The sequence below is a fragment of the Thunnus thynnus genome, chromosome 22 (genome assembly GCF_963924715.1).
Source record: "Thunnus thynnus chromosome 22, fThuThy2.1, whole genome shotgun sequence".
In the NCBI taxonomy this organism is placed as follows: Eukaryota; Metazoa; Chordata; class Actinopteri; order Scombriformes; family Scombridae; genus Thunnus; species Thunnus thynnus.
In genome coordinates this window covers 24,275,301-24,299,478 of record NC_089538.1, presented here as the reverse complement: position 1 = coordinate 24,299,478, position 24,178 = coordinate 24,275,301, and the positions used below count along the sequence as shown (strand labels likewise).

Here is a 24,178-nt window from a genome sequence, read left to right as displayed (position 1 = left end):
TAGTCTCCAAAAGATTGTATTTCAGTTTCATCTCTTAATACTAAGTCCAAAACCAGAATGTATGCATATATAAGTTGTGGTTTTAAACTCATTCTCTTGTCTGCATTTATTTTTTTTTAAATAGGTAAATGGTTTGTTTGCACCTTTCATTTTCTGTGAAGTATTTGCACTGTAGATCCATAGATATGAATACAAATATAGAATGAAATGTTGAATAAACAACTTATGTGTGCAAGTTTATTTCATGTTATTTATTTGATTTAGTGGCTTTCATTGAAGCCAGGCTTGCATCCTACTGACGAAGTGTTGCCTAGTCTGCTTCACTGCCATTTATACATGTAGTTTTATAATGTGTACATATGTATGTAATGGGAGGAAACCCAGATGAAAATAAAGTTTGGAAAAGCTACTGACAAAAATCTCAAAAGGTCTCGATGAATGTCTGAACATTTGAACAATGTGTGAACTTAAAACTATCAACACCTCTGTGTTTTTAATATTAATATCAATACCAACATGTTTTCACATATTACTTTTGCATGTCCTCAGAATGTATTCATATGCGTGTACATGTGTATGCAGGTACAGTCAATACTGCAGTGACTCATTTAACAAATAAAGCATGGCTCCATCATTAACAATGCTACTCATTTCATTCACAGTTGGCTGGGGTCACACACACTAAAATAATTTGTATTTACAGTAATTATCAAGCAGCTGACAGAAAATTTCCACCAAACTGCTGTCTGAGATGTGATACAAATAAAGTAACACACCTGTGTACACACAGTCTGCAGGGCACTCTTTCATTTGCATAAACACCAGCCTTTCTTTGCAGGTCATTTGAATCCTGTCAACCTTTATTTATCGGAGAAAATGAATGATAACTACATTTATGGAAATAGTAATATATTAAAATCACTGTTGACATCATTCAGACATTAAATATTTGAGGTTTTATTCACAGAACACCCACAAATCTCCCCCATTATGTAACTTTGAATACATTTTATTGTTTACAGGAAAAGCCTCTTGAGATGCATGATCTCATGTTCAAAATGAACCAGCGATTGGGTGTTTCATACAAAAAAAACCAGCACAGAAACACAAAAAACCTGATGAAACAACCCCATATAAACAAAAAAAACGTGACAAAGAGTAAACAAAGCAATAACTAAATCATTATTCTGACATTAATTCATAATTGCAAAAGTAAACATGAGAAGCTAAAGCATCTGTGTCTAATGTGGAAAGAAAATTTGCCTGCTGTGACTTGCAGTATAATTGAGTAATTGAAAATCCATTTTTATTTGTTGTATAACATGCAAACAACCCCACAGTCCTGCTGCCACCTGTCACTCTGACAAATGAGCATCACTGACATAGAGAATTGTTAATGCATATTTGGAACATTATGAGTGAACAGCAGTCAGTAAGTCAGGAGATGCAGGAGAGCAAACACTGCTAACAAGGTTGGTGCTCTTTAAAAACTTCATAATTATCAGTTAATACGTTATAAAAGACATTATCCTACAACTTTGTTTAATACTTTTTTACACAAGTGGATATCTGTCACATTTACAGTGTTTTTAGCATCAAATTCCCTCTTTGTGTTTCCTCGGACAGTGTTTCCCTGTTGAGCTGCAGTGGAAGTATAGTAACAAAAAGAGGAACTTTGGCACTAAATAGACTGTGACCTTGAAAGATATCTACTTGATTTGACTCATTTGGACGCTGAAGCCTCATATTAGCTTCAGATAAACTTTTTCATACATTTTTGTGCAGAAGGAGGACTGTGGATTTTGTCCCCTATCATTTACATTGTCAGTGCTTTATGAAGGGATCTTCTAATGGTTAACAGGAGGAATGATTACAGCCTCTTTCAGTGTTCATTTGGGCTCCTGACTGTTTTTTTAAGACACAATTGAAAAATTGTGAGCCTGTCCTTTACCAGTAAAGGTGATGTAATTTTTTTTTTATCTCAGTTGATTTCAGTGATTTTCTGTCTAATTTCTTTCTTTCTTTCTCTGTTTCTAGATCTCATTTCTCCTCCATCTCTGTCTCTGTGACCTTATGAACATGTCGTCCCCCACTAATGACTCCTTCCCTCCTCAGATCGCCTCCTTTAACACCTCCTTGTTCGTTGACTCCATTACTGTGTACATGTACTTTATCTTCACCTTGCCCAACATCCTCCTCATCCTCCCGCCCTCTATCTTCGTCCTATATGTGGGGCATCAGCGATGGAGACAACAGCGCTCTGTTTCCACAGCAGCCATCATAAGTAACTCTGACTTCTTCACCTACAACATGGCTGCCATAGAGCTGATTGGGCTCGTAGGAAATGTCATCGGCTGCTTCAAGTTTGCCAAACTACCAGAGATGATAGGGTTCATGACTGGGGCTTTTGTCTGGACTGGACAGATGCTGTTCCACCTTGTGACCTGTGTGGATCGAAACCTGGCTGTTGTTCACCCCATCACCTACCTGACTCTGAGACAGGCGCGTGGGGTCAGGATCAGAAACATCACTGCTGGGTCCATTTGGGTGCAGGGCTTTGGAGCAATAGGTTTTGCGTTCATCATGAAAAAATACCCCCAGTACAGCCTTATACCAGGTTCCTGCTATATGGTTGTGTGTTTAATCATCATGATTTTCTGCAGCCTCTCTGTTCTCTCTGTTCTGATTCGCCCGAGGCCAGGGGAGGTGGGCATTGACAGGTTGCGGGTTGACAAATCAAAGCAAAGGGCTTTCTACACCATCTTAATCATAATGGGAGTGCTGTTGTTGAGGTTTGGAGGGAATCTTGTTTGCTATGTGATAAGCTCTTCACCAACAGTGAGCAACAGTGTTAAGAATGTGATGATAGTATCTGCACTCTGGTTCAGTCTGCCCAGCAGCCTGGTGTTACCTCTGCTTTTTCTACACAGAGCAGGAAAACTACCAGGCTGTAAACACAACACTGAATCTGGATGATGAGTGGATCACATTAGGGTGTGAAGTTAGACAAGAACAACACAATAAACTGAGCGGGCCATTGCATTTAGATGAAGTTTCCTATCAAGCCAGTTGGGCCAGAAACTGTAGTTTAACCTCAGCAGATACAATGTAGATATAAGGCTCTTTGCTTGTTTGAGTTTAGGATTAAAGGATGCTGATATAACTTTTTGTAAGACTAGTGGAGCTAGATAAGCAGGATGACGGCTGGACTACTGAGTGAGCCATGGCATTCAGATCTTGCTCCGTATCAAGCCAGTTGGCTCAGCCACAGTAGTTTGGCCTGAGCAGATATAATGTAGATATGAGGCTAAAACTGCAGTTTAAAAATGTGTATGTGTTTTTACTGACAAAACACTTCTCCATAATCACAAGCATATTCAGTTATATTGCCTTCAAGGTACCATCTGAAGGCAATTTAACCATAAAAGGTTGTGTGTGCTTTCTAAGAAGTAAGTGGAACAGAATTAAAGAGGTCAGAGTTCAAAAGTTCCTGTCACTTGCAGTAGATTTTAAGTTTTTGAGTGAGAGGAGGTACAATATTATACCATATTATGTATGAAGAGTATAGAAAAGTCTATAATTCGTATATGAAGAGTGACCAATATGGGACAGCATTTTTGTGCTGAAGCGCATTATGAAGCCCGAAAAAGTCTCAGAAATGGGATTTTAATGGTTTAAATCAGCTATTTTGATATCTTTTACAAAGGATGACACTTAAGTACAGTTTTAAAATGGGTGGGTTTGGGCCGACTGATGCCAACTAATCCGTGTTTGTGGAGAAGTAATGCTTTGAAAAGTGTCAGGAAGAATAAAGAAGAATGTGTTGCCTGTCAAGGAAACCTATTACTTACTCAAAAATATTCAATAAATTTAAGGTTGTCAAGATAGCATTTTTCTTTTGTACATATTATGAGAATGTAGAAAACATCAGATGTTAGATTTCATGAAATAAATCGATGAGGTTTAGATCCCAAACCTTACCTGTCATTGTAATCTATAGATTGGTAGATTGAAAGTTTTCTATCCCTGTGCTGTTAAATGGAACAGCTGCAGGTTGCACCACTGATTCTGATATTCTATAAAAAAGTTGGAAAATTGCTGGATGTCATTTGTGCTGCTAACTGATGGCCCAGTGTCTCTTTCTTAACCTTTAGATAACCACTCATTGAGCTTTGCTATCTGCCTGTGATTGAGCCCTGTGTGCCTCAAGGCTTAATTATAGGCCTCGTTCTTTTTATTTTCATAAACACCAGCCTTTCTTTACAGGTCATTTGAATCCTGTCAACCTTTATTTATCAGAGAAAATGAATGATAACTACATTTATGGAAATTGTAATATATTAAAATCACTGTTGACATCATTCAGACATTAAATATTTGAGGTTTTATTAACAGAACACCCACAAATCTCCCCTAATATGTAACTTTGAATACATTTTATTGTTTACAGGAAAAGCCTCTTGAGATGCATGATCTCATTTTCAAAATGAACCAACGATTGGGTGTTTCATACAAAAAAAAAAAAACAGCACAGAAACACAAAAAACCTCAGGAAACAACCCCAAACAAACAAAAAAAACATGATAAGAATTAAACAAAACAATAACTAAATCATTATTATGACATTAATTCATAATTACAAAAGTAAACATGAGAAGCTAAAGCCTCTGTGTCTAATGTGGAAAGAAAATTTGCCTGCTGTGTCTTGCAGTATAATTGAGTAAATGAAAATCCATTTTTATTTGTTGTATAACATGCAAACAACCCCACAGTCCTGCTGCCACCTGTCACTCTGACAAATGAGCATCACTGACATAGAGAATTGTTAATGCATATTTGGAGCATTATGAGTGAACAGCAGTCAGTAAGTCAGGAGATGCAGGAGAGCAAACACTGCTAACAAGGTTGGTGCTCTTTAAAAACTTCATCATTTTCAGTTGATACTTTTTACTAAGACTTTGTTTTGTACTTTTTTTTTTACACAAGTGGATATCTGTCACATTTACAGTCTTTTTAGCATCAAATTCCCTCTTTGTGTTTCCTCAGACAGTGTTTCCCTTTTGAGCTGTGGTGGAAGTATAGTAAGAAAAAGAGGGACTTTGGCACTAAAAAGACTGTAACGTTGAAAGATATCTACTTGATTTAACTAATTTGGATGCTGAAGCCTCATATTAGCTTCAGATAAACTTTTTAATGCATTTTTGTACAGAATGAGGACTATGGATTTTATCCTCCATCACTTCCATTGTAAGTGCATTATGAAAGGATCTTCTAATAGTCATGATGAACAGGAGAAATGATTACAGCAGGAAAAACATGTTTCAATGTTCATTTGGGCTCCTGACTGTTTTTTTAAGACACAATTGAAAAATTGTGAAGCTGTCCTTTACCAGTAAAGGTGATGTAATTTTTTTTTTTTTTTATCTCAGTTGATTTCAGTGATTTTCTGTCTAATTTCTTTCTTTCTTTCTCTGTTTCTAGATCTCATTTCTCCTCCATCTCTGTCTCTGTGACCTTATGAACATGTCGTCCCCCACTAATGACTCCCTCCCTCCTCACATCGCTTCCTTCAACACCTCCTTGTTTGTTGACTCCATTAGTGTGTACATGTACTTTATCTTCACCTTGACCGACATCCTCCTCATCCTCCCGCCCTCTATCTTTGTCCTATACCTGGGGCATCAGCGATGGAGACAACAGCGCTCTGTTTCCACAGCAACCATCATAAGTAACTCTGACTTCTTCACTTACAACATGGCCGCCATAGAGCTGATTGGGCTCTTAGGAAATGTCATCTTGTGGTTCAGTGTTGCCAAACTACCAGAGATGATAGGGTTCATGACTGGGGTTTTTGCTTGGACTGGACAGATGCTGTTCCCCCTTGTGACCTGTGTGGATCGATACCTGGCTGTTGTTCACCCTGTCACCTACCTGACTCTGAGACAGGCGCGTGGGGTCAGGATCAGAAACATTATCGCTGGGTCCATTTGGGTGCAGGGCTTTGGAGGGATAGGTTTTGTGTTCTTAATGAGAAACTACTCCCAGTACATCCTTATACCAAGTTTCTGCTTTATGGTTGTGTGTTTAATCATCATGATTGTCTGCAGCCTCTCTGTTCTTTCTGTTCTGATTCGCCCGAGGCCAGGGGAGGTGGGCACTGACAGGTTGCGGGTTGACAAATCAAAGCAAAGGGCTTTCTACACCATCTTAATCATAATGGGAGTGCTGTTGTTGAGGTTTGGAGGGAGTCTTGTTTGCTATGTGATAAGCTCTTCACCAACAGTGAGCGACAGTGTTCAGAGTGTGATGATAGCATCTGCACTCTGGTTCAGTCTGCCCAGCAGCCTGGTGTTGCCTCTGCTTTTTCTACACAGGGCAGGAAAACTACCAGGCTGTAAACACAACACTGAATCTGGATGATGAGTGGATCACATTAGAGTGTGAAATTAGACAAGAACAACAGAATAAAATGAGCGGGCCATTGCATTTAGATGAAGTTTCCTATCAAGCCAGTTGGGCCAGAAACTGTAGTTTAGCCTCAGCAGATACAATGTAGATATAAGGCTCTTTGCTTGTTTGAGTTTAGGATTAAAGGATGCTGATATAAGTATTTGTAAGACTAGTGGAGCTAGATAAGCAGGATGACGGCTGGACTACTGAGTGAGCCATGGCATTCAGATCTTGCTCCCTATCAAACCAGTTGGCCCAGCCACAGTAGTTTGGCCTGAGCAGATATAATGTAGATATGAGGCTGAAACTGCAGTTTAAAAATGTGTATGTGTTTTTACTGACAAAACACTTCTCCATATTCACAAGCATTTTCAGTTATATTGCCTTCAAGGTACCATCTGAAGGCAATTTAACCATAAAAGGTTGTGTGTGCTTTCTAAGAAGTAAGTGGAACAGAATTAAAAAGGTCAAAGTTCAAAAGGTCCTGTCACTTGCAGTAGATTTTAAGTTTTTGAGTGAGAGGAGGTATAATATTATATTACATTATGTATGAAGAGTATAGAAAAGTCTATAATTTGTATATGAAGAGTGACCAATATAGGACTGCATTTTTGTGCTGAAGCCAATTATGAAGTCCTATTTTGAAGCCTGAGAAAGTCTCAGAAATGGAATTTTATTGGTTTAAATTAGCTATTTTGATTTCTTTTACAAGGTCTGGTGATCCATTTAAAGTTGGAATGGCATTTATAGATTTAAGGATGACACTAAAGTAAAGTTTTGGTGGGTTTGAGCCAACTCATGCCAACTAATCCGTGTTTGTGGAGAAGTAACGCTTTGAAAAGTGTCAGGAAGAATGAAGAAGAATGTGTTGCCTGGCAAGCAAACCTATTACTTACTCAAAAATATTTAATACATTTACGATTGTCAAGATTGCATTTTTGTTTTGTACATATTATGAGAATGTAGAAAACATCAGATGTTAGAATTCATAAAATAAATCAATGAGGTTTAGATCCCAAACCTTACCTGTCATTGTAATCTATAGAGTTACTGGTAGATTGAAAGTTTTCTATCTCTGTGCTGTTAAATGGAACAGCTGCCGGTTGCACCACTGATTCTGATATTGTATAAAAAGCTGGAAAATTGCTGGATGTCATTTGTGCTGCTAACTGATGGCCCAGTGTCTCTTTCTTAACCTTTAGATAACCACTCATTGAGCTTTGCTATCTGCCTGTGATTGAGCCCTGTGTGCCTCAAAGATTAATTATTGGCTTTGTTCTTTTTATTTTGATAACTCTATGATGAAGTCTGCAAGTCTCAGTTGATAGACATCACTCTCTGTTTGACAGACTATTTTTCAGTTAAATTGTGGTTATTTTGAGGCATTTATTATAGTCTCCAAAAGATTGTCTTACAGTTTCATCTCTTAATACTAAGTGCAAAACCAGAATATATGCATATATAAGTTGTGGTTTAAACTCATTCTCTTGTCTGCATTTATTTTTTTTAAAGAGGTAAATGGTTTGTTTGCACCTTTCATTTTCTGTGAAGTATATACACTGTAGATCCATAGATATGAATACAAATATAGAATGAAATGTTGAATAAACAACTTATGTGTGCAAGTTTATTTCATGTTATTTATTTGATTTAGTGGCTTTCATTGAAGCCAGGCTTGCATCCTACTGACGAAATGTTGCCTAGTCTGCTTCACTGCCATTTATACATGTAGTTTTATAATGTGTACATATGTATGTAATGGGAGGAAACCCAGATGAAAATAAAGTCTGGAAAAGCTATTGACAAAAATCTCAAAAGGTCTCGATGAATGTCTGAACATTTGAACAATGTGTGAACTTAAAACTATCAACACCTCTGTGTTTTTAATATTAATATCAATACCAACATGTTTTCACATATTACTTTTGCATGTCCTCAGAATGTATTCATATGCGTGTACATGTGTATGCAGGTACAGTCAATACTGCAGTGACTCATTTAACAAATAAAGCATGGCTCCATCATTAACAATGCTACTCATGTCATTCACAGTTGGCTGGGGTCACACACACTAAAATAATTTGTATTTACAGTAATTATCCAGCAGCTGACAGAAAATTTCCACCAAACTGCTGTCTGAGATGTGATAAAAATAAAGTAACACACCTGTGTACACACAGTCTGCAGGGCACTCTTTCATTTGCATAAACACCAGCCTTTCTTTGCAGGTCATTTGAATCCTGTCAACCTTTATTTATCGGAGAAAATGAATGATAACTACATTTATGGAAATAGTAATATATTAACATCACTGTTGACATCATTCAGACATTAAATATTTGAGGTTTTATTAACAGAACACCCACAAATCTCCCCCATTATGTAACTTTGAATACATTTTATTGTTTACAGGAAAAGCCTCTTGAGATGCATGATCTCATTTTCAAAATGGACCAGCGACTGGGTGTTGCATACAAAAAACACACAGAAACACAAAAAACCTGATGAAACAATTCCATATAAACAAAAAAAATGTGACAAAGAGTAAACAAAGCAATAACTAAATCATTATTCTGACATTAATTCATAATTAAGAATAAACATGAGAAGCTAAAGCCTCTGTGTCTAATGTGGAAAGAAAATTTGCCTGCTGTGACTTGCAGTATAATTGAGTGATTGAAAATCTGTTTTTATTTGTTTTGTAACATGCAAACAACCCCACAGTCCTGTTGCCACCTTTCACTCCGACAAATGAGCATCACTGACATAGAGAATTGTTAATGCATATTTGGAGCATTATGAGTGAACAGCAGTCAGTAAGTCAGGAGATGCAGGAGAGCAAACACTGCTAACAAGGTTGGTGCTCTTTAAAAACTTCATAATTATCAGTTAATACGTTATAAAAGACATTATCCTACAACTTTGTTTAATACTTTTTTACACAAGTGGATATCTGTCACATTTACAGTGTTTTTAGCATCAAATTCCCTCTTTGTGTTTCCTCGGACAGTGTTTCCCTGTTGAGCTGCAGTGGAAGTATAGTAACAAAAAGAGGGACTTTGGCACTAAATAGACTGTGACCTTGAAAGATATCTACTTGATTTGACTCATTTGGACGCTGAAGCTTCATATTAGCTTCAGATAAACTTTTTAATACATTTTTGTGCAGAAGGAGGACTGTGGATTTTATCCCCTATCATTTACATTGTCAGTGCTTTATGAAGGGATCTTCTAATGGTTAACAGGAGGAATGACTGCAGCCTCTTTCAGTGTTCATTTGGGCTCCTGACTGTTTTTTTAAGACACAATTGAAAAATTGTGAGCCTGTCCTTTACCAGTAAAGGTGATGTAATTTTTTTTTATCTTAGTTGATTTCAGTGATTTTCTGTGTCTAATTTCTTTCTTTCTTTCTCTGTTTCTAGATCTCATTTCTCCTCCATCTCTGTCTCTGTGACCTTATGAACATGTCGTCCCCCACTAATGACTCCCTCCCTCCTCAAATCACCTCCTTCAACACCTCCTTGTTTGTTGACTCCATTAGTGTGTACATGTACTTTATCTTCACCTTGACCGACATCCTCCTCATCCTCCCGCCCTCTATCTTTGTCCTATATGTGGGGCATCAGCGATGGAGACAACAGCGCTCTGTTTCCACAGCAGCCATCATAAGTAACTCTGACTTCTTCACCTACAACATGGCTGCCATAGAGCTGATTGGGCTCTTAGGAAATGTCATCGGCTGCTTCAGGAACTTTTCCGAACTACCAATGATAATAGGGTTGATTACTAGAGTTTTTGCCTGGAGTGGACAGATGCTGTTCCCCCTTGTGACCTGTGTGGATCGATACCTGGCTGTTGTTCACCCCGTCACCTACCTGACTCTGAGACAGGCGCGTGGGGTCAGGATCAGAAACATCATCGCTGGGTCCATTTGGGTGCAGGGCTTTGGAGGGATAGGTTTTGTGTTCTTAATGAGAAACTACTCCCAGTACATCCTTATACCAAGTTTCTGCTTTATGGTTGTGTGTTTAATCATCATGATTTTCTGCAGCCTCTCTGTTCTCTCTGTTCTGATTCGCCCGAGGCCAGGGGAGGTGGGCACTGACAGGTTGTGGGTTGACAAATCAAAGCAAAGGGCTTTCTACACCATCTTAATCATAATGGGAGTGCTGTTGTTGAGGTTTGGAGGGAGTCTTGTTTGCTATGTGATAAGGTTTTCACCAACAGTGAGCAACGGTGTTCAGAGTGTGATGATAGTATCTTCACTCTGGTTCAGTCTGCCCAGCAGCCTGGTGTTGCCTCTGCTTTTTCTACACAGGGCAGGAAAACTACCAGGCTGTAAACACAACACTGAATCTGGATGATGAGTGGATCACATTAGAGTGTAAAATTAGACAAGAACAAAAGATTAATCTGAGCGGGCCATTGCATTTAGATGAAGTTTCCTATCAAGCCAGTTGGGCCAGAAACTGTAGTTTAGCCTCAGCAGATACAATGTAGATATAAGGCTCTTTGGTTGTGTGAGTTTAGGATTAAAGGATGCTGATATAAGTATTTGTAAGACTAGTGGAGCTAGATAAGCAGGATGATGGCTGGACTACTGAGTGAGCCATGGAAGTGGAACAGAATTAAAAAGGTCAAAGTTCAAAAGGTCCTGTCACTTGCAGTAGATTTTAAGTTTTTGAGTGAGAGGAGGTATAATATTATATTACATTATGTATGAAGAGTATAGAAAAGTCTATAATTTGTATATGAAGAGTGACCAATATAGGACTGCATTTTTGTGCTGAAGCCAATTATGAAGTCCTATTTTGAAGCCCGAGAAAGTCTCAGAAATGGAATTTTATTGGTTTAAATGAGCTATTTTGATTTCTTTTACAAGGTCTGGTGATCCATTTAAAGTTAGGATGGCATTTATAGATTTAAGGATGACACTAAAGTAAAGTTTGGGTGGGTTTGAGCCAAATCATGCCAACTAATCCGTGTTTGTGGAGAAGTAACGTGCTGAAAAGTGTCAGGATGAATGAAGAAGAATGTGTTGCCTGGCAAGCAAACCTATTACTTACTCAAAAATATTTAATACATTTAAGATTGTCAAGATTGCATTTTTCTTTTGTACATTTGTGCTGCTAACTGATGGCCCAGTGTCTCTTTCTTAACCTTTAGATAACCACTCATTGAGCTTTGCTATCTGCCTGTGATTGAGCCCTGTGTGCCTCAAGGCTCAATTATTGGCTTTGTTCTTTTTATTTTGATAACTCTGTGATGAAGTCTGCAAGTCTCAGTTGATAGACATCACTCTCTGTTTCACAGACTATTTCTCACTTAAATTGTGGTTATTTTGAGGCATTTATTATAGTCTCCAAAAATGTGTCTTTCAGTTTCATCTCTTAATACTAAGTCCAAAACCAGAATATATGCATATATAAGTTGTGGTTTAAACTCATTCTCTTGTCTGCATTTATTTTCTTTAAATACGTAAATGGTTTGTTTGCACCTTTCATTTTCTGTGAAGTATATACACTGTAGATCCATAGATATGAATACAAATATAGAATGAAATGTTGAATAAACAACTTATGTGTGCAAGTTTATTTCATGTTATTTATTTGATTTAGTGGCTTTCATTGAAGCCAGGCTTGCATCCTACTGATGAAGTGTTGCCTAGTCTGCTTCACTGTCATTTATACATGTAGTTTTATAATATGTACATATGTATGTAATGGGAGGAAACCCAGATGAAAATAAAGTTTGGAAAAGGTATTGACAACACTAAAATAATTTGTATTTACAGTAATTATCCAGCAGCTGACAGAAAATTTCCACCAAACTGCTGTCTGAGATGTGATAAAAATAAAGTAACACACCTGTGTACACACAGTCTGCAGGGCACTCTTTCATTTGCATAAACACCAGCCTTTCTTTGCAGGTCATTTGAATCCTGTCAACCTTTATTTATCAGAGAAAATGAATGATAACTACATTTATGGAAATAGTAATATATTAACATCACTGTTGACATCATTCAGACATTAAATATTTGAGGTTTTATTAACAGAACACCCACAGATCTCCCCCATTACGTAACTTTGAATACATTTTATTGTTTACAGGGAAAGCCTCTTGAGATGCATGATCTCATTTTCAAAATGGACCAGCAATTGGGTGTTGCATACAAAAAAAATACATAGAAAAACAAAAAACCAAATGAAATGACCCCAAACAAACAAAAAAACGTGACAAGGAGTAAACAAAACAATAACTAAATCATTATTATAACATTAACTCATAATTACAAAAGTAAACATTAGAGGCAAAAGCAACACAGAACCATCTGAGAAGTTGTCTTTGGAAACAGGCCGCTGATTGGTCTGAACCACCGGTGGTTCTGACACCAGTGCATAGTTTGAAGCCTGACAAGATGGATTCTCTTGTGATCTTGCAAATCCAGCTGCCTCATGAGGTAAACTGTGTCTAATGTGGAAAGAAAATTTGCCTGCTGCGACTTGCCGTATAATTGAGTAGTTGAAAATCTGCTTTTACTTGTAGTGTAACATGCAAACAACCCCACGGTCCTGCTGCCACCTGTCTCTCTGACAAATGAGCATCATTGACATACAAAATTGTTTATGTATATTTGGAGCATTATGTGTGAACAGCAGTCAGTGTGTTTGGAGACGCCGGAGAGCAAACACTGCTAACAAGGTGGGTGTTCTTAAACAACTTCATAGTTTTCAGTTCATATTTTTTAAAAGACATTGGCCTAAAGCTTTCATTTACATGAACATTGTCAAACACTGTGTTGATGTTTATAAAAATGTTGGTGATTTTAATTTTGTCTCTTATTTCCACTGCAGTTATTTTCCAAGCTAAAATTACAAGATATTAACTAAGTTAGACTGGAGACAACAACAAAAAACAAAAAATAAAAAAACATCCATTCCTTGTTTGAATTAACACTGTTCATATTTCGGGCTTTTGAATGTCTCCACACAATATACAGACAATATTGTTAGTTAGATGTATCTATGACATATCTCAGTCGAATATTTAACTTTGCTTTGATAGTTAGTTGTTGATTTATGGTAATTCTGTAGTTACAGTAGTTCGTGGTGATGTTGAATTGATACTGCATTAAATAAGTTTGGTGGTTCTGAAAATACATTTTAAGTGCAAATAAATCATTTTATACATTTTAAGTGCAAATAAATCTCAAATGTAATTTATATATATATATATATTATGAGTCTACAGTGTTCATATTGGGAAGGTTATTAGTTTTTCAAGCAAACAATTGCACTAAATTAAATTTTGACCTGATGATGGTGTTATATGAAAAACTCATTGCAGTTATTACAATTCATCCTTTGTGGAACATGAATGTGTAAATAGTTGTTTTTATATTTCAAGAAAGAACTAAAAAATCAACCTCATGGTGCTGCTACAGAAAAAATCAGAGGATCACCAAAGTCAGTAGGATTCATCGTCTGGGAATCATGAATGTCTGTACCAAATTTCATGCCAATCCGTCCAACACCAGGATGAAAAGTCAGAGCCTCACAGAAGTCATTTGAATGTATCCTCTGAGGAACTTGAATATTTTTATTAAGTTTCATTGCAACGTTGATGTATTTCTTTCTGAAACACAAGTGTCAACGTGCTGGTGGTGATACAGGAAAAAATCAGGTGCTCACAAAAGTCAGCAGGATTCATCCTCTGGGGAACATGAATGTCTGTACAAAATTTCAAAGAAATCAATCACTGATGCTGTCATACACAGAGTCAATGTTGTCATAGACAAGAATTATGTGCAGTGGCTAAATAAATAATAGATTGTTGTGTTTCAGATTGAAAATGAAGAAAATATAAACTTTTTTCAGTATTTCGACATTGTCTTGGTTTCAACTTGTCTTCTTTTCTTTTCTCCACCTCAGGCTACTAAACAGATATGTCAGTCAACTCTTCTTCCTCCTCCAACTCCTCCCTTGGTTTTTCATACTACTGCTTTGACTCTAGAGCTGTACTGCACACCTTGATAGCTTTTGGAGTCACCAAAACCCTCCTTCTCCTCCCTCTCTACATCCTCGTCCTCTACTTTGGTCACCAACAATGGCGGCAGCAGCGCTCCTTCACAACAACGACCCACTCTGACATCTTCACCTACAACATGGCTGCCATTGGGCTGACCTCTGTGTTGTCGCATGTCCTCTACCTGTATGGCGCGTTCACTGATCACCCAGAGGTGATGACAGTGGGGTCTTATGCATCCTCCATTGTTTTTCCTGGAGAATTGTCCTTTCACTGTCTGACCTGTTTGGAGCGCTACCTGGCTGTCGTTCACCCCATCATCTACCTGGGCCTGAGAAAGACAGGCGGGGTCAGGATCAGAAACATCAGCATTGGGTGTGCTTGGCTGCTGTGCTTTGGATGGATGGGCATATCAGTTTTGTGTTACCCTAATTTACCCATCATTCAATTTTTCTGCCTTTTGGCTTTCTTTATAATTGTCATCACTTTCTGCAGCCTTTCTGTTCTCTGTGTTCTGATTCGTCCCAGGCCAGGGGAGGTGGGTGGGGAGAAAGAGAAGGTTGACCAATCAAAGCAGAGGGCTTTCCACACCATCACAGCCATAATGGTGGTGCTGTGGTTGTGGTTCCTGGGGCTCTTTGCTTTTGCTGTGAATCCCTCCTCACTGCTGAACCACAGTGACAGATGTGTGGTGATGATATCTGTAATCTGGTTTAATCTGCCCAGCAGTCTGGTGATACCTCTGCTCTTTCTACACAGAGCAGGAAAACTGATGTGTTGCCATTAGAGCAAATAGTCAAGACGAGGGCTGGATTGGATTCGAGCAAAGTCAATTCCCTAGTAAATTTCCCTATAGTAGGACTGCAGACAGTAAATTAGAGCTTGTTATGGCAAGTTGTGGCAGAGAAAGTTAGATTTGACGTCAGTGGATAAAACAAGAAAAAACAGCACATTATATTATCTGCATATACAACAGTCTTAGAGTTTTGTTGTGATTTTCGTGACCCAAAAACAATGCCATTTAACATGCAAAATCTTTAGTATATCAATGTTTGTCAGTAATGTAATTAACCCATATTAAAACTAATATTCTCATATTGATCAATTGTCCATTGCCTGACAATTATCTCTGCCTATTGGCCAGAATTGCTGAGACGTATAACAAAAGAGTCTTGAGAGGACAAGGACATTAATTACTAATTAGTGCACACAAATTAAGTAATTCAGGCGCACAAATTTTAGAGCACAAATTTCTGATTTGAGCATAGAAATGACACAAACTACTAATCTGAGCAAACAAGTGAGCTAAAATGAGAAGAAAAATAAACTAATTGAAGAGCACAAATTTGTACACACAAATGAGATTTGCAGGGCTCTGTATGAATGTTTTGGAAAATGGCTCTTAACTTTCTGATCTGTTTCCTCATTTGCCTGCTCTCTCTGTATTTACCATCTATCGTGCATGTTCACTATTATGAACTGTCTGTTGCTACATACACACGCTTAATAATGCAATAAAATATTAAGATCAAAATATAAGCCATTTGTTGTGGTTTTGTGAATATTATGATTTATTGGATGATATTAGCATGTTTTGCCGAAGTTTGCGTGTGGACTGAGTGGCTTCTGAAAAGGTGAAAGATCCTGACAGATGCAACAAATAAAGCTATGTGTCCCTCGGCTGATCATGTGTGACAGAAAAGTGTTAAATGTTTACACCACGGTGGCAGGCAGACACAAGTCAACTTATGTAATGACCTCTAAACACCAGGTTTGAAAATGTCAAAGCTGCATTTAAAATTGTTGTATAGACTGACAAAAATCATAGAGCACTTCTTGCCTGTTAATAATCTGAGAGCAATTTAACCATTGATTTATTGAAGAGGCAGTCATACAGGACATGCTTTAGCAGCAGAAGGCTGTCTTAATTGATATCAATGAGTCTTAGTCTGCTTGAACACTTCTTATTATTTGCATGAGTTGAAAAATGTACAAAAAAAGTTAGGAAAAGTTAGTGGTAGTTCTTGTTATTGTGCACCTAGTGAATATGGCAGACAGAAATAACCATGACATAAACAACAAGCTTTTTCTGTTTCTGCTGAGATTTTATAGTTTATTGTCTGAACATTGACAATGGAAGTTGATTATTAGAGACAGTTATGAGTAACGCTGGCACACAAGTGAGTCTGTGAATAAAAAGTAGTATAAGGAACAATAATCTGGGGGTGTGGATGGATGCATAGAATGAAGACACAGAATATCTCTGGTTCTGCTACATCAATTTTGAGTCTTGAGTCTTTAATCTGTCCATCATGAGTCCAACAGTACTCATGCAAGCTCCTACATTCTGAATCACAGATGTGATTCTATCATTTTGTCACTCTTATAATACCAGTGGCCCTGAAATACAGATTTATGACCCTACAGCTCATCTCGGTGTTGAGTTCTAGCTGACTCTTTGTGCGCCTCTTTGTTAATGTTTTTAGCGGCTCTGATTGCAGATTTCATAGATGTCTCGATCCAAGCGTGAGGGAAGGCTGTGTGTTCGCCAGCAAAGTGCACCCTGCCCTCCCTCCTGAAGAGCTCCTTAGCGTACTCCAAGTGTTGGTAGGGTGTGAAGAGAGCGAAGGCACCCAAGCTGTAAGGATCAAGGCTCCACTTCTTCACTACGACTCCCGTGCAGAGAGACCTGAGAGACCTGATGGGCTTGCCGTGGATCTTTGCCAAATCTCTCAGAGCCAGTTCTTTCAGCTCTTCATCGCTCGCACCTAGGAAGAGGAGGGAGTCATCAGACCAAGTGTAAGACGCCAGGAGGATGCCAATGGTCTCATTTCTCAGGAAATCGTGGCTGGGGTAGTAGATGTAACGAGTTGACCCATCGGTGATGCTCTTGCCTCCTTTGATGCCGTCCTCCTCCCAGAACTTCTTCCTGAAGGTGAGGAGGATTTTAGTGGAGCTTTCATAGTGGACTGCCCTCAGGGCCTCCATCTTTCTGATGGAGAGAGGTGGATCAAAGTCTATGAAGAGGGCTGCTTTGGCTGTGGTTGTTACCAGAACAACGCCAGCAGGAAGGTCCGTCAGAGAGGACTGGTTGTCTGTCTGGTACGACACGATTACACCTTTATGTGACTGCCTGATGTGTTTGACTTTGGAGTTGAAGAGGATGGGGACATCGAGGACAGTAAGAAAAGCTTTCGGGAGAAGATCTGACCCACCAGTCACTTCATCATACCTTCAAAACAAAAAGACATATTTTTATTCTCATTAAAATGATCATAAATGTTTACCGTGTGTTGTTTGTATGTCTTTTGTAGTGTTAATACTATTAAATGAACCATTCAGCAGATTCTACCTATGGTCATTCACTTTCATTCAGCATGAATCTACAGCAACTACAGCATTTAATTCATGATATCCCAGCCAGCTGCTTTGATTGTTCCCTGGCAGACATCACAAGGGTGCAATAAAAAGTAAAAATGTAGGTCTTTAAAAGTCTCAAAAAGCATTGGCTTTAGCTTTCTCAAAAAAAGAAATCCTTAGAAGGTATCAAAAAGTCTGAAAAGTAATTCATTTCATTGGTTGCTTTAGACTGTAATGTAAGTTATAAAATGTTTTGTATCAGATTGCTGGCAGGCAAATGTTATACACCTATAAACTAAAATTATAAACTTAAATTAATCTAAATGAATTCATATTTTTTCACTGTTTAATCCATTCATATATTTTCTGCTGTTTTTCTGGGTCTGGGTCACATTCATTTATTAATCATCTCATTGGGAATTATTGTAACATACTGCTGGAATGTGCTAAGAATTGTGATTTGATAATACATGATTCTAGGCCATATTGTCTGTACTAGTTCTCCACTATACTTTCATACTTAAGCCTGTATGACCAAAGTGAAAAAGGTATTAAACTGCATTCTATTAAAATGGTCTTAAGAAGTCTTGGTGAACTCTGCAGAAACTCTGTATATGCAGGTTGTTAAAGCATCAAGCATTCAACACAACAATGAAGTAAAGCAGAGCTAAAGATAGACCTGCCTGCCACTGTTTCACTTTGTTCCAATAAAGCTGAATTAATAAACCCATAAAAGATTCAGAAAAGCAAATCAGTAAAACTGGCAACTGATGGTACTTTTAAGTCTCCAAGGCGCAGCATCTGAGAGGTCACACAGCTCTGTCAAAGAGTTGTTAAAGTTATGATCCTTTTTGAATCCTTTTCAAAACTGACTCAATAGAGGCATTCAAATACATCAAATAAGGTGCTTTTTGGATCTCCTGAAAACCCTTTCCCCAAGCTGTCTGACATTGAAATTCTGGGGACTGTGTCCAACAATTTCTGTAACTTTTTAAAACAACACAATCATAAAGAATGCTGTGTGGTTTGTCAGGTGTGCAGAGATAAGAAAGGTACATTTACAGGCTTTTTAGCATTAAATTCCGTCCTTGTGTTTCCTCGGACAGTGTTTCCCTGTTGAGCTGCGGTGGAAGTATAGTAACAAAAAGAGTGCCTTTGGCATTAAAAAGACTGTAACGCTGAAAGATATCTACTTTATTTGTCTCATTTGGACGCTGAAGCTTCATATTAGCTTCAGATAAACTTTTAAATACATTTTTGCACAGAAGGAGGACTGTGGATTTTGTCCTCCATCACTTCCATTGTAAGTGCATTATGAAGGGATCAGTATGAACAGGAGGAATGATTACAGCAAGAAAACATGTTTCAATGTTCATTTGGGCTCCTGACTGTTGTTTTAAGACAGAAATTTTGAACCTGTCCTTTAAATTATTTATTTTGTTTCACACTTTTAATCCCACATGCGAGCATGTCCATAAACACTTTTGCTTTAATATGTTGTTGGATAATGCTTCGTACGAACTAGATCTTGTCAAGCATGCCCTGATTTTAAACTAAAGGACTTATTTTATAACATCTTTGGGGCCAAATGTAAATGCAAAAATGCATTAAATCAGGTAATCTTACGTGGTGCTGTCGCTGACGTCACTCTCGATGTAGATCACCTCAGTCAGAGCCAGGTGCATTAGGCTCTGTTCATTGAGTAAGTCTCCGATCATCCTCACCGCTTCTGCACTCAAACCACTTTCTTCTTTCAGATATTCCTGTTAAACAAAACATTATTATTTTATACTTTCAGTGCTCTATTCCTCATTCATAACAAATCTTAAACTGAAACATTTTCAAAATTAACATTAGTTAACCTTTGAATGCTCTGTAGAATTTGATATACTCTCACAAACAATCCAATTTGTTGTTTTAGGAACACTGTTTTTACAATTACTTTCTACATCACACAGTCTTGTGTTTCAAGACTTCTTTATAGGATTTAATGAGATCATATTGTGCTTTACCTTCAACGAATAGCGGTCATATTTCTTCAATGCCGCTCTGCAGCCGTGTGCCTCCACTTCATCTTTCACCTAAAGATAATATAATTTACAGGAAAACACCCACTCACACATTACCTACACCTAATTTCATAGGTCTGTTGATGCCCGAAACTGAGTTTTGATATGTGTTTGTTGAAGATTTGGGATTTGAGACACGTTCTTTTAGTTATACTGTGTTGTATAGATGCTTACGGCAATGCAGGAAATAAAGTAACTAATTAAGCATTGAATTGGTGATTTGCAGGTCAAAACATGTCTAGACGTCTGGGTTAAAACTAGGCTAAATTTGGTTGATTTTTTCTTTTACATCTAGGTTACAAATTTAATTGTTCATTAAAGAACTTTTCATTTATTATATTCCAATTTGTATGTAGGATAAATGCTTTTAATGCTGCTGTGTCTTCTAAACATCTAAAAAAAACCTTTCGGACAAATTTTGGTGAGTTTTAACCTAGAAGACAAAATTACTTTTGACCTCCAAATTCCCAAATTAATGCTTACTGGAAACTTGCTGTGTATAATAATAATCTAATAAAACGCACACACAGAAAAATTGCTTTCAGCCCTGGGAAGAGAGAAACGGTGACAGTTAGAGGGCTGTACAGTATCAATAAAGTCAAAACTCAAAAACACAAACAAGCAGGAATAAATGTGTACTTTGGATATAGTTTCTCATCTCCTACTGGTATCAGACACTCCTAGTATACATAGAAATATTTCTCCATCCTTCCACACCTTCTTCAAAGCTTGCTGTAGCAGCTGATCGGCTGACTTCCCCCTCTCGGTTTCTGGCAGTTGATACTTCAGGATGTCAGGGTTTGCTTTCACAGCGTATGTTTGCTTCCGCACCCCGTTGACCAGGTAAAAAGTGTTCATGTCCTCCATAACAAATTTCTTCAGCTCGACCCCCAGCTCTTTAGCAAACCAGCGGACGATGCTGTTAAGAAACAAAATAATAACTTGTGACTAGAAAATCCCTGAAGTTTGGAAGATGTGAGCTAGGACAGTGAACGTTACTTTTGTGAAACAGCTGCTTGAGCAAGACACTAAAGGATGGCGTCTAGTTTTAGTTATCTAAAAGACACATTAGTAAGTAGATTGGAAGACTGTTTGTACATCACTTAATCATATTTAGCTATCACTTATAAGAATTTATTGGTGTGGCACTTCTGCACTGTACACCTCCAAAACATTATATATGAAAGAGTGTTGGATTTTCTCTTGTTGATGATTGACTTTCTCTATTTAGTTATGGCCAATGGTGGAATGTAAAATGTATTCAAGTACTATACTTAAGTGCAATTATGAGGTACTTGTACACCTAATTTATGCTACTTTATACTTCCACTCTACCACAGTTCAGAAATATTCCACTTTTTACCCCAGCACTGTACTTACTGGTTTCTTTTCATCTAGATTTTACATGCTGATTTTACAGATTATGTATTCTATATGTTTTTTTTAATATTTGTAATCAATTTTGATCATTTTGTAGATACCTGTTATCACTTTGAACAGTGTCAAAAGAGCAACATTAAATCCTCTTTGATTCAATGTTTTAAGACATCAAAAAATGAAAAATTGATACTCCATTGATACTCTTTACAGAAAATCTGTGTATACATATAATAAATATAACACTGGAGTAGGGCTATTTTGCATAAAGAGTTTGTTTGTTTATTTAACAAGGGCAGTGCACATTGATAAACATTGCTGTAAATGCACCAGAATTATCCAAGAGGCTATTTTTCATCTGTAGTCCCTGGACAGATGTTAAATTAGTAGTGTCTAAAGTAGAATAGTTTTACTTTAGATACTTAAAGCAAATTTTTCAATTAAAATTCTCAGTGGTTTGACTCAGATAAGACTTTGAATTTGATACTTTTACTTGAAATTAAGTATTTTTATATATTTAATTTCATATTACATTTAGAAATTGAATTTTGAAAATTTGAATAGTTAAAGGTTGGAACACAATTGTTTTGTAGCAAACAGTCACAGACAAAATTTAAGACATGGTTTGACTCACAAGTGAAAACTTGGGATCCTCATGGCTCCCAGTTCAGCATACCAGCCTTCTTTGTCATTCCTGTAGGTCTCCACTCGCCCTCCAACTCGACCACTGGCCTCTAACATGGTTACCTTGTTTTAACAGATAAAATAAGTAGTTAGCACTGGGTGTTTTCTGTCAAATGAGACATTAATAAAAGAATAAATAACTGATTTGTTATGTGATACAGTATGTATGGAATTACAGTAAATTTATGTCATGGTGGACATTTTAAGATCAGAAAAAGATTATTTGCAAGACAAAATTATGTTTTGTAGTTTATCTACAAAACATAATTTTGTTCAGTATAATTTAATTTAAGAAACATGCATATTCTATTCTAAATCCATTAATTTGTGTTTGGATGACTCAGAGAACAATAACAACCTCTCTCATTCACTAGATCCAGCATTCAGAAATGTGACACAGATATAATACTGTATCAAGAGCATTTTGTAGTATATCTGACATGAAAATAATGTTTTCTTTTGTTTTCCTTTTGCATAAGAGATGATAATTATGAGTGATCAATTAATTGAAGTGCACATAAGTGGGAATTTCACATCCCTCTGTGCATGTTTTACCTGCTGTAGCCTTCATGTTAATGTAACAACATGAATTTTAGACTTGTGCCATGTTAAAAGTGCTATGGAAATGTTACGTCCCACTTGGTAAGATTGCATTTTTGAATTTATGCGAAGTGACGTGTGCTTAGTCATACATAAGACTCTCAAAAATTGTCATCACGTTCACATTTAAGTAGCGTCTTTTAATATCTTTCTGCCCCCTAGTGGACAACAAAAGATGAAAGCAGCTTTAAAGTATCAACATGTACCGTGTGTCCTGCATCTTGCAATAACTTTGCAGCCGTCAGTCCCGCCATGCCAGCTCCAACAATAACCACATGATGAGATGTGTTAATGTGTGGAAGGCCGGACTTCACAGTCCGAAGCAGCTTGTCATAGTCTTTGTCCTCCAGACAATCAGCCAGATGTTCCTTCAGGCTGACAGCAGCAGTGCAGCTGTGGTACAATGTGAGCAGCAGCACACTGACAACAGCTGGAAACACACAAAGAGAAAATCACACCACTTACTCACCATTAACAGGGAACTTGTATCAAGACTTACAAAGCCAAAGTCATGTCAAGTAGTTTTAAATTGTGGTGAGACACTAAAAAAAAGCCTGAATTACAATTATTCCATGATATGGTGCTATATACAAAATATGTATATATTTCACTTGGTTTTAATGTGAATATTAATACAGACATATATTTGTTGTTGCTTTATTTTATGATTATGTTATGTGCTGATAATTTCCTTGGAATTTTTGTAAAAAGTACTGTGTAATGTGTAGTAATTACATGGAAAACATAACTAATTCCATTTTTATTTTCAGGAGAAAAACAAATTCATGGGTCTTTCCATTAAAAGCAATTCTTCCTTAACATGAAATCAGTACTACTACTGCAACTGAGAAATAAAGCTGGATTTTCCACAATGTAAAGCTGAGTGGCATTCTTTGTAGAGCTGCAATGACTATTTTGATTCATCATTTTGGTATTTTAAGCAGAAATATCAAACATTTTACTGGTTCCAGTTTCTCAAAAGACATTTGAAGATGCTGCCTTGACATTTTATAGATTAAATTGATGGATCCAGAAAAAAATCAGCAGATTAATTGATTGAATGAAAATATTTTTTTCTATTTTGACACACCTTGTAGTGCGTTATCACTCTAAGACTCTACAATGTGACCCACGAATGAAATGTCTACAATTTCTGTGCACATACATTCATAATATATTAACATGATTTTACACTTTACACTAAAATATGTTAATAATATTTTTTAATATACTGTTAAATTTTACATGTGTTGTTTTCATTTTATATTTAAAATATTTACTTTTACAAATACTCTCTATTTCATGTATATATTTATTCTATGTATTATTTTATGTTGTATGTTTTTCTTTGTCTTGCTGCTTTTTTTTGCACATTCAGTACCAGTCAAAAGTTTGGAAACAATTTCTCATTAGGTATGGTATGTGCAGTATATTTTAATTTTCATCATCCTTTGCAAGTTTTGATATTTCTTCCTATATTTAGGACTCTGTTTTATCTAATGTGTCTAATGTTTTGTATAAAGGAATTTTCAGGTTGCCATAGAAACAGTGCTAAAGTACACATATACATGACTTTGTTTTTAAACTGGAATTTACTGACTGCCGTGACC

At 37.0% G+C, this 24,178-nt stretch overlaps 1 protein-coding gene across 1 annotated transcript; it reads right to left on the bottom strand.

Moving 5' to 3' along the window:
* Positions 1 to 16,436: 16,436 nt before the first annotated feature.
* LOC137174261 (L-amino-acid oxidase-like) lies at positions 16,437 to 23,037 on the bottom strand. The gene is made up of 6 exons (XM_067579442.1): positions 22,775 to 23,037; positions 21,919 to 22,031; positions 20,625 to 20,826; positions 19,851 to 19,919; positions 19,465 to 19,601; positions 16,437 to 17,710 (listed from the first exon to the last, which is right to left on the bottom strand). Exons 1-6 carry the CDS (start codon positions 22,820 to 22,822, stop codon positions 16,900 to 16,902), a joined length of 1,380 nt encoding a protein of 459 aa, XP_067435543.1. The 5' UTR covers positions 22,823 to 23,037; the 3' UTR covers positions 16,437 to 16,899.
* Positions 23,038 to 24,178: the final 1,141 nt, after the last annotated feature.

What these genes read in the sequence shown, in the direction of transcription:
- LOC137174261 (XM_067579442.1), bottom strand. Translation starts at nt 22,822, where the DNA reads ATGGCGGGACTGACGGCTGCAAAGTTATTGCAAGATGCAGGACACACG. An exon ending in TGCAAGATGCAGGACACACG is followed by an intron (nt 22,032 to 22,774) that starts GTACATGTTGAT and finishes TGTTAAAACAAG; the next exon opens with GTAACCATGTTAGAGGCCAG. An exon ending in ATGACCGCTATTCGTTGAAG is followed by an intron (nt 19,602 to 19,850) that starts GTAAAGCACAAT and finishes TTTGTTTAACAG; the next exon opens with GAATATCTGAAAGAAGAAAG.